This window comes from Vigna unguiculata, chromosome 2, assembly GCF_037176805.1.
Source record: "Vigna unguiculata cultivar grain cowpea cultivar isolate G323 ecotype 2 chromosome 2, ASM3717680v1, whole genome shotgun sequence".
Lineage (NCBI taxonomy): Eukaryota > Viridiplantae > Streptophyta > Magnoliopsida > Fabales > Fabaceae > Vigna > Vigna unguiculata.
Genome location: NC_140793.1, coordinates 10896666 through 10907824, shown reverse-complemented (window position 1 = coordinate 10907824; position 11159 = coordinate 10896666). Strand labels below are relative to the sequence as shown.

At 44.1% G+C, this 11159-nt stretch overlaps 1 protein-coding gene across 1 annotated transcript; it reads left to right on the top strand.

The window, feature by feature from the left end:
- Nucleotides 1-378: 378 nt before the first annotated feature.
- LOC114174447 (uncharacterized) lies at nt 379-2178 on the top strand. The gene is made up of 3 exons (XM_028059288.1): nt 379-1012; nt 1346-1768; nt 2087-2178. The coding sequence occupies exons 1-3, from the start codon at nt 379-381 to the stop codon at nt 2176-2178; spliced, it is 1149 nt and encodes a 382-aa protein (XP_027915089.1).
- Nucleotides 2179-11159: the final 8981 nt, after the last annotated feature.

Here is an 11159-nt window from a genome sequence, read left to right as displayed (position 1 = left end):
CGCAACCATGGCCACACTACAGAAGAATGCAAAGCACTCCAGGATAAAATAGAAGAACTGGTCCGTGCTGGCCACTTTCACCACTTAATCCGTAGAGATGACCATTCCTCCTCCTCTCGATCCCGCCACCTTCCTCGATCCGATCACAGACGTCCGCCACATGACTCCCGTCACGACAGACACCCCGCCCAACCCACCAGTCAAGAATCGGAGCCGGCCCACACCAACATCGCCCCTACCGACCCTCCCCTACGTGGCACCATTAACACCATCTCTGGTGGCTTTGCTAGTTGAGGATCCACTTCCTCTGCCAAAAAAAGACACCTCCGCCATATCCAATCTATGAACCACATCACCCATTCCCACCACAGAAGCCGTATGCCTCCCATCGTTTTTATAGATGATGACTTTCATGGCCTCGACCATCAACAAGATGACCCCATTGTTATCACCGTTGAAATCGAAAATTACGCTGTCAAAAAAGTCCTCGTTGATCAAGGCAGCTCCGTTGATATCCTCTACTGGGCCACCTACCAGAAACTTCAGCTTCCTGACACCGCCATGGTCCCATATGACGAGCCAATATATGGCTTTTCCAGTGAACAGGTATCCACCCAGGGCTACATTGACCTCCACACCGTCTTTCAGGAGGGGACCCAGACTAAAACCATCCCAATCCGCTTCCTTATCGTCGACGCACCAACATCCTATAACATCCTGCTGGGCCGTCCTTCCCTCAATACTCTCGATGTCGTCGTTTCCACCCCTCACCTAGCCATGAAGTTCCCTGCCCCATCCGACGACATCCTTACAACCCACTACGACCAGCGCTTGGCACGCGAATTCTACATGGCCAGCTTGCGCCCACAACTCCTAATCCAACAAACCAACCATATCGAACGACCCCCTTGCTCCAGCAAAGCCCTATCCGGCGAGGATCATGACCCTAGAATAGGCCGGGACGTTCGCCTCGAACCAATTGAGGACACCTCCCCTCTAGAGCTTTCCAATGGTCACTCTATTAACCTAGGCACCGGTTTAAACTCTAACGAGCGTGCCACCATCACACCCATCCTCATCAACAACACCGATCTTTTTTCCTGGTCAGCCACGGACCTCCCTAGAGTGGACCCTCAGGTCGCATCCCACAAACTATCCATATATAAAGAAGCCCTCTATGTATCCCAGAAAAAACGCAAGCTTGGCAAAGAATGTCGCCAAGCAGCCAAGGTCGAAACCGACAAGTTACTAAGCGCAGGATTTATAGAAGAAGCTCAGTACACCACTTGGCTTTCTAACGTTGTCTTGGTAAAGAAAGCCAATGGCAAATGGCGGATGTGCGTAGATTACACGGACCTGAACAAGGCTTGCCCTCGTGACACTTACCCCTTACACAACATTGATCGACTCGTGGACGGCGCAGCAGGGAACAAGGTGCTTACTTTCCTGGATGCATATTTTGGGTATAGCCAAATTCCCATGGCCGCATCAGACATGCACAAAACCGCCTTCATCACGGACGATGCCAATTACTTCTACAAGGTCATGCCCTTTGGCCTCAAAAACGCCGGAGCAACTTACCAACGGCTCATGGACAAGGTTTTCAGCCACCTAATGGGACACTGTGTTGAAGTATACGTCGACGACATGGTTGTCAAGTCCCCAAGTCATCGCCAACATGCCGAGGACCTGTCAGCAGTCTTCTCCACACTACGTCAGTACAACCTTCGTCTAAACCCTGACAAGTGCGTATTCGACGTTGATCGGGGTAAATTCCTTGGTTTTATGTTTACCCAACGCGGCATAGAGGCCAACCCTGAAAAATGAAAGGCCATCATCGAAATGCACAGCCCCACTACTATTAAAGAGGTCTAACGTCTCATTGGCCGTCTCACAGCCATTTCCCGCTTCCTACCCAAACTAGCCGAACAAACCCAACCCATAATCCAACTCCTAAAGAAATCCACCCGGTTCACGTGGACTGATGATTGTGAACAAATTTTCCAAAAACTAAAAACAACCCTAACCTCCCCACCTATTCTCCACAAGCCGGACACCCATCAACCCCTGCTTATATACATCACAGCCACTGATTATACCGTCAGCGTCGTGCTCGTCCAAGAAATAGAAGGCACAACATCCAGTGTATTTTGTGAGCAGAACGTTGCAAGATCCTAAAACCAGATATCAGATGGTAGAAAAGCTGGCCCTATCTTTGGTCCATGCGGCACGCCGCCTACGCCCATATTTCCAAAACCACACCATAACCGTTAAAACCGACTACCCAATCCAAAAAATATTGCAGAAACCAGAATTCAACATCCGTTATGAACCCCACGACCCCATCAAAGCCAAGTGTCTCTTAGACTTCGTCAACAACCTACAACACACACCTATAGAGGACCCGTGGACGCTTCATGTAGATGGTTCCTCAAATCTAAGGGGTGTCGGTGCCGGTATCGTCTTAGAAGGCCCCAACGACATCCTCATTGAAAAATCCCTTCACTTTGCCTTCAAAACGTCAAATAACCAAGCCGAATACGAAGCCATCATCGCCGGCCTCTCCTTAGCCCGTGAGGTAGGCGTCAAGTGATTAACGTGCAAAACCTACTCCAAACTCACTGTAGGCCATCTAAATGACGAGTTCCAGATCAAAGACCCCATCCTTCTACAACATTACCATCTGGTCCGAGCAGTCATTCAATCCGCCTTCGAACAAGTCCGCATCGAACACATCCCAAGGACTGACAACATCAGGGCCGATATTCTCTCCAAACTGGCCATCACCATGCAAAAAAATCGTCACCGATCCTTACTACAGCAAACACTATCCACGCCTTCCATCACACATACTTGTCAAAATTTAACCCACACCCCCACCAGCGACGTCACCCTCTCCGAAAGCCAAAACTGGACCACCCCCTACATCTAGTACCTCAAAACCGGCAACCCCCCCTAGACGCGGACAAAACTTGGCTGGCTAAGGCCGCCAGGTACACTATGATAGGCAATGACCTCTACAAACGTGGATATGGCCAACCCCTCCTTAAGTGCGCCACGACAGAACAAGCGCAATATATTATCAAAGAGCTACACGAAGGCATTTGTGGTTATCATTCCGACGCACGCACCATAGCTACCAAAGTTCTCAGAGCCGGATATTTCTGGCCAACCATAGAAGTAGATTGTCAGAATCATGTCAAAAAATTCAAACCATGTCAGAAACATGGCAACCTTATTCACCAGAAACAAGAACAACTACACCACATTCTATCCCCATGACCATTCGCTAAGTGGGGAATGGACATTCTCGGCCCCTTTTCACCCGACAAGGGGCAGGTAAAATTCCTAGTTGTAGCCGTCGATTACTTCACTAAATGGATAGAAGCCAAGCCGCTAACTACCATCACGACCCAGTAAGTTCAACAATTTGTGTGGAAGGACATTATATGCAGATATGGCGTGCCACATACCATCGTCACAGACAATGGCCGACAATTTATTGACAAAGAGTTAGCCAAATTCTACACTGGTCTAGGCATCAAGCACATCACAAGTTCTGTAGAACATCCACAAACCAATGGACAAGCAGAGGCGGCAAATAAAGTTATCCTCGTGGAGCTGCGCAAGAGATTGGATACTGCCAAAGGCCGATGGCCCGAAGAATTAATAGAAGTACTATGGGCTTACAGATGCACCCTCAATCATCAACAAACGAATCCCCATTCAGTCTAGTCTACGGCGTAGACGCCATGATACCAGTAGAAATTGGCGAACCATCCCTGCACCGAGAACTGTACGACCCAACCCACAATCACCAAAACATGGCCTTACATCTCGACCTTCTACCCGAACTCAGAGAAAAAGCCCGGATACGCAATTTAGTTGCCTGGAAATATAATGCAAATTTGTGTCCATGATCGTTCGTCATCGGGGACCTAGTATGGAGAATGGCCAGCTGTGCTAGAAAGAAGGATGGCAAGTTCTCCGCCAATTGGGACGGCCCGTACCGCATACGCGAAGATGCAGGAGGAGGAGCATATTGCCTAAAACACTTATCTGAGGAAGAGATTCCCAACACCTGGAATGTATCCCACCTCAAGTTCTACTTCAGCTGAACGTATATTGTAATCGAACCGATACTTGTAAGCCCGGTCTTATAATTAATTCGTTTAAGTCCCCACCCTTACACAAAGTAAGCGGCCTGGGTTGAACACCCTTATCTCATGGTAATTCGTTTAAGTTCCCCACCTTTTCCCCAAGTAAGCGGCGTGGGTCGAACACCCTTATCTTATGATTAATTCGTTTAAGTCCCCACCCTTACCAAAAGTAAGCGGCCTGGGTCGAACACCCTTATCTCATGGTTAATTCGTTTAAGTTCCTCACCCTTACCCCAAGTAAGCGACCTGGGTTGAACACCCTTTTCTTATAGTTAATTCATTTAAGTCCCCCACCCCTTACCCCAAGTAAGTGGCCTAGGTCGAACACCCTTATCTTATGATTAATTCGTTTAAGTTCCCCACCCTTACCCCAAGTAAGCGGCCTAGGTCGAACACCCTTAACATACAACTTATCACGACACACATACACCACATATTATCACAACTCGGCATACACAATAACATACAGAACATTAATCGCATTAAACATAAACGCAAAGTATACCAACATAAAATAATGTACCGGTTATTACAGACATAGGCTCAAATATTTTCAGAACAATAAAAGCTAAGGTCCTATTCTGCCGCGTCAGCTCCCACCTCTCTAGTAGCAACCGCATCAATAACCCCTTCAGCCGCTTTTTCCTCCACCCTCACTTCTGCTTTCTCGCCAGCACTACCATCGTCTTCATTCACCAGCCTTCTGTCGATAACATCCTTGTTGACATCAAACTTCACGTCCATGACATCCACCTCCTTATGGAAAAATGCCGCTTGACGTAATCCCTTCTCAAAACCATTGATGTGTTCCTGTATGATGCTATTCTTCAGATCATCGAGCTCACCAACAGCTCCATCATACTTATCCTTCAAGTCATCATAGTCCTCTTCTAATTCCCCTATTCTCTTATTCAATTTCTCCTCAGAATCTAAGCAACGGACCCTCCAAGTCACCAACCTCTTTCTCTCCGCATCCTAACTCTCCTTTGCCTTCTCCAACGCAGCTTTTTCCTCCTCCAACTTGTCCACCTTCCCCTGCAGCTCCTCCACCTTTTCCCGACCCCCTTCCTTCACTTCCCTCTTGTAAAGAGACCCCACACGCCGGCTCAACACTAAAGCCTTGCTTCCAAACTCGACCATTGTCCTCACAAGGTGGTCCGCATCCATACCGTCAATAGAATTTACAATGGTATCCGGGAGGGTAATTGAAATGTCCTTCCTCATAGATATCTCCGGCAATTCAATCAACCTAGATTTCGGCCCTTTCTCTCCACTGGCTGACCTTGCCCCACTAGCCGACCCCGTTTCGAGCAGGATCGCCCTTACTTTCTTCACGTCTTTTCCCTTCCCGGGTCGAGGCGGCAACTCAGCCTTCCTCTTCGTCCCGCCGTGCACATGCACCTCCACCATAGACTATTGCAAGTGGGGAACATTAGTCTTCCCAGCTGCCTTGGCCTTAGCGGCCATCTCCTTCCTCAGCGTTTGGAAAAGCGCTAAGTTCTTCTTTCCAGACTGCGCCATATGCCCTACAATAATACATTACAATTCGGATCAACACAACTTAGCATTATTAACACAGTTTAAGTAATAAATAGATACCTTCGATATCTATTATCGGATGCACCGAATTATAAACTCTAACTAGGCCCTTAGTGGGCAACTTATCAACAAACTTCAACAAGATCTCCACCACCTCCTTATCACCAGCCGACAACTCATCCATCCCCATGTCTTTATACCAAGAAGGATTGCTTGTCCAACTAAAAGGAAATTTGGTACTCCCATCTGGATTCAAAAAATGAGCTTTGCCTCCTTCTTTAACGACAACCTTGAAGTACCTGTCCTTGAAATGCTTGAAAGACTAGGAAAATGCATCCAGTCTGCTGATACTGGGGCGACTTATCAAAGATAGCCAAGTAGCCGGCCGCCTGGGTCTAGTATCGTAAAAATACAAAAAAGCATAAGGAGTGGGCTCCAAATATAAGTACTAGCACAAGATGCGGAAGGCCTGCAAGTAGGCCAAACTATTCGGATGTAGCTGCGTAGGTGCCACATTTAATGCCCGCAATACGCCCATAGTGAATTCGTCTAACGGCAATCGCACATGCAGTTGAGAGAAATGGCACATATACATGTAGAAAAACTTCTCGGTAGCACCCTCCTGCCCATGACATACCGGTCGATGGCACTAACCTTCTCTAGGGAAACAATGTCCCCACTAACGCCCTTGGAGATGACAAGTGTGCAGTTTAGCCAAGAGGTCAGTAGACGAGACCACCGGAACAAGGATGATTGGTTGTGGATGTCAGTAGCTGCCCACCTATAGCCACCTTTTGCCGGCCAGTCACTTTCTGCCAACTCTTCGGGGGGATCTTCTCGAACCTCCCTCATAGTCTCCATTGGAATCCCACTTGTCATGCCCCCATAACTTGTACCCTATTCATCAAATTGTCTACCCCTACTTCTCTCCGATTCTGTACTCTCACTACTACTAGACGTAGATAACGATATACTATCGCTACTAGACATACCTGTTTTCGTGTTTACGGGGAGATGTCGGCTGAATTTGGGAACTAGTCGGACAGTATGATGCGCACACAAGACCTCTGAATGCAAAACTCTCGCAAATGAACCAAGTAACCCCTCACCCGTTTTGAAACCTATATTTATAGTCCAGGATCCCAAACGATGAAAACTCTTCCCGCCAAAATAATACCCCAGACCAATCGACACCATCATTGCGAAAGATACGACTTTTAAAAACGACGGCGCCAAAACTTCTTGATTTGACCCCTGACACCCCTTCACCTACCTTCACACGGTTACCACTTTTTAGCCTTAACATTGTTCATCACACTTAAAGGCTGGGGGACTGGTGTATCACACCTAGCCGGTTCCACTAGCATACCAACACATATCACCCTTGACCGACAACTCATATTGGACAAGGCTGGGGGACTGGTGTACCACACCTAACCAAACCTAACCAGATAAAGAAACAATGCATCAAGGCAGCCAAGTATTCAGCCTAGGCCGAGTCAGCCTAACTTGTATCGGACTTGGTCAACTTAACCATATAAATGACAACTCTCACGCACATGCCAGAAACAATCCAAGTACACGACTTGGGCCACCGTGGAATCAAACTCATAACTGAATAAGGGCTAAAGTTACAGCAAAGCAGTCAACCTAGGACAGTGTGCGGCCAAGGACGACATCTGACAAGTCAAGAAGTAAACGGATCAGACCGCTCTTGAAGACTTAGTAAAATGGAAGCCCCCGCGTTCGATAGGCCTTAAGGGCCTGGGTTAGGGCCTAGGCCCACTCACAACCCAAGCTAGAGCCCAAGTCAAGGTCTGGCCCACGAGATAACCAGACATCATTAATACTCTATATATACGCGTGGACCCTAGTAATTAAAGGTACGCATTCATTAATCACTGATTTGACCTTCTGAGAGTTTTGACTTACTTGAGCTTCGAAGACTCTTCTGCAGGTAACCCCTCCTGGGTCCAAGCTGACATGTATCAACCAGGGAGAAGCCAACTGAGGAGATAGCGGACTACACGGTAAAGTGACGCTTGTGCCTAACTCATCTTATTTGTTTTCTGCAGGAACAAAAACAATATTTATTTAATTGAAAATAGAGAAATTAAAAGAAGTTAAAAAGAATGGGCCTAGCCAATTGCCGAAGATGTGAGCCTTAATGGGTTCATATCACAAGCGATATCATTAGTAAACTATTTCATCATGTTTTAATGTTAAATCAACTCTTTAAGTTCATGCTTGTTCAATTGGAGACCAGTTTCATAACATCAAAATATTATGCATAGCAAAATCATGCCTTTTCATTCCCAAACCCAACATGAACACTAAACCGTTAGATTATATCAAGATTCATACATTTATCATCCACTCATACAGTCTCAAACACGTACACACATAAACAATTTTATAATTTGAAACATATAATCCATCCACGCATCACCAACATCACAAAACTCGAGAAAACTGAAGAATTAGGCAAGCCAATTAGCGTCGCCTGGCGGACAGCACCTAGCCACCAAGCGGTTCGTAGGGAAATCCCCGAAACAGGGTTCTGGAACATGCGTCGCCTGGCAGGTCTTCAACACCGCTAGACGGCTTTTGGGAATTTCCAGAAACACGAAGAATTCATTGTACATCTCATAGTATTCAAGGATCACATGCAGTTTATACAATCCAGAAGTCCAATTTGTTGGGGAGGCTTTAGGCACATTTATTGCTTGGCCTAAAGCATTGATGATAAAGGATTGATCCCTACCAAGGATGATGGCCCATGGCACATGCTTAGAAGAAAGGGAGTTCCTTGATCCCTTCCTTTGCTTTTATTTTCTTTAGTTTAAAATTCCTTTAAGTTGGCTTGGTTGACTATTTTTGAGTTGACTTGTTGACCTTGACTTTGGGTTGACTTGTTAACTCAAAAGATTAGCTTAACCTTAAACCAACATGCTAATAAATTCCTTAATTTGCTTTTGTAGGAATAAGAAAGGAGGAGGACCACATAGGAGACACTTGGCGTCCTAAGGAAGAGAGAGAAGGAATAAGACTTTCTGGAAGCATCTAGAAAAGGGAGGCCCACATGCCTTGAACACCAAGTCTTCTAGAATGTTCTAGAACCTTCCTTTGGGAGCCTTGGCCATGAAGACTTGCCACCTAGATGGCTTGGACGAAAATTCACCCATGTGTACCCTAGGATGACCTACTTTCTAGAACATGCTAGGTTTCTTTTGTAATCCTTTAACTTAGTTGTTTTGCTAAGGGGCCCCTAGACTTGTCTATTTAAGGGGACCTCTAACACTTGTACAGGGGTTGAACATTTTGAAGTAAAAACACTCTTGTGTCTCAACCATTTGTGAGAGTTTCCTCCCTAGGGAGTGAATACTTTTAAGCCTTATCTTGCATAGCAAGTGGCGGCACACATCCACTCATCTTCAAGGTTGCCATGGCTTCTAGCCTAGCCTTGTAGTGGCATGCTTCTCACATTTTTATCATTTCTTTCCTTTCCATTTTATGTTTTCTTCTTCCTTTAATTGTTCTTGGTTTTCTATGGTTTATGTGCTTTCCATTTCCTTTTTGTTTTGAATCAATCCATCATCTTCTTCTCTTGAGCTTTGTGAAAGGAACCTTCACATCTAGATAGCATGCTATCTTAATGTCCAGTGGGGATTTCACTTAGCTTTCTTAATCAACTCACACCATATTCAAAAATCTTAAAAAGGAACAAGATAATCCTTCATCAATTGATCATGCCATACTTTAGCCCACCAAAGGTATTATGACATCATGTTTTTAGTAGTTCAATCTTACAATTTATTAAACTTTTATCGTCAAACCTTTCTAAATCTTTATTTCAATCCACTCGTCCTGAAAAACAGTCGGTCCGACATCCACGTGTTATACGTGAAGATGATGAAATGGCAGAAGCAGAAGATGATTCTCTAGGAAAGTTGCTTCTGAAATTACATAAGTTGAAAAGAGGACCGGTAGAGCTAGACTTGGAGTTAAGAGTATTTGGCCTCCATTGTCATGTCCCATTGTACATAAACCTGAATGATGCACTAGAGATCATTACAGGAGACAAGATGTTAAATATTTCAGTCACACAACTATGGTGCATGTAAGATTTTTTTATTGTATTTCATATTTAAAGCAAGGAATTGGTACCTTTTAATATTATACCTAACTGTCTTCTTGTAGGTACATGGACAAAGTCATTGTGGACCAAGGTCGATCTTCCGTCTATGGATTCATTGAACCTCAAACAATTCAACCTTCGGGAAACTCACCTGACCACATCAAATTTATTTGCAAACATGGATGGTTGAGTCAAATAGAGAGATCTACTTTGCACCATACATTGATGTGTAAGTGTTTTTGCTAATAATTCTTTGTGAAGTATGATTAATTATTTTGGCTAAGTACTTGTGATTGATGGTAGGTATCATTGGCAACTATGTCTCATCATTCCAAGACAATGCCTTGTTGTATGGTTTTGTTCATGCCATAGGAAGATTCCACCAGATTTTAAAAACATGTTACAAGATTAAAAACTTACATATGTTTTATGTTTCCTAAATTTCATTAGAATTGTGGGTAAGCCTAGAGGCCAACAACTTAAAGTCATATATTCAAAGGTTAGAACTCATTCATTTTAAAGTTATTAATTTCTGTATGTCAACTTATGACTTTGATGTGTTTATTTTATTTGTAATGTTCAGTGTAACAACAAGAAGATTCATGGGAATGTCGATATTATGTCATGTCTTGGATAAGAATAATCATTCGAGTTGCAATTAAGATTAATGGATAGAGGTAATTATATATATCCTTCACATATTATAAATCATATCAAACTTTAAAGAATGATATTCATACATAATGAAATTTTATTACTTTTTCAGCGATTCAAGAATCCATCACCTCTGTCAAATGACATAATCCACACACTAAGACAAGAATGGGCAGCATATCTATTGGAGAGATGAAGTTGATATCACATGAATTAGAACTCCTTTCAAAAACTTTATTGTACAAGAATTTCATGTTGAAACTTTTAGTTTGTTGTTATTTATATTAGTTTAGAATATATGTTGAAACTTAAGTTCTATTATATATAACTGTAACTCCAAAATTGTGCTGAAAGTATTATGAAATTGTTCTAGGAATTTTCTGATTTTTAGGTGTATGGATGTTGTAAAAATAGTCAATTTTTTTTTTTTAAAAATAGAGGAGTTTAACGTCTATTGTGCCCTGACAGACGTTATTTAACGTTTGACCGTACCAGGGCCGACGTTATTTAACGTCTAACGGGCTCTGACAGACGTTAAATTGCTCAGGTTTTTGGCTCATTTCAGCGTGAAAATTGACGTTTGCTGTTACTGGCCCCGGCATTGGATAACGTTGGACTCTTAATGGACCGACATCAGGTGACGTCTACTATTTTTCCGATGTTATTTT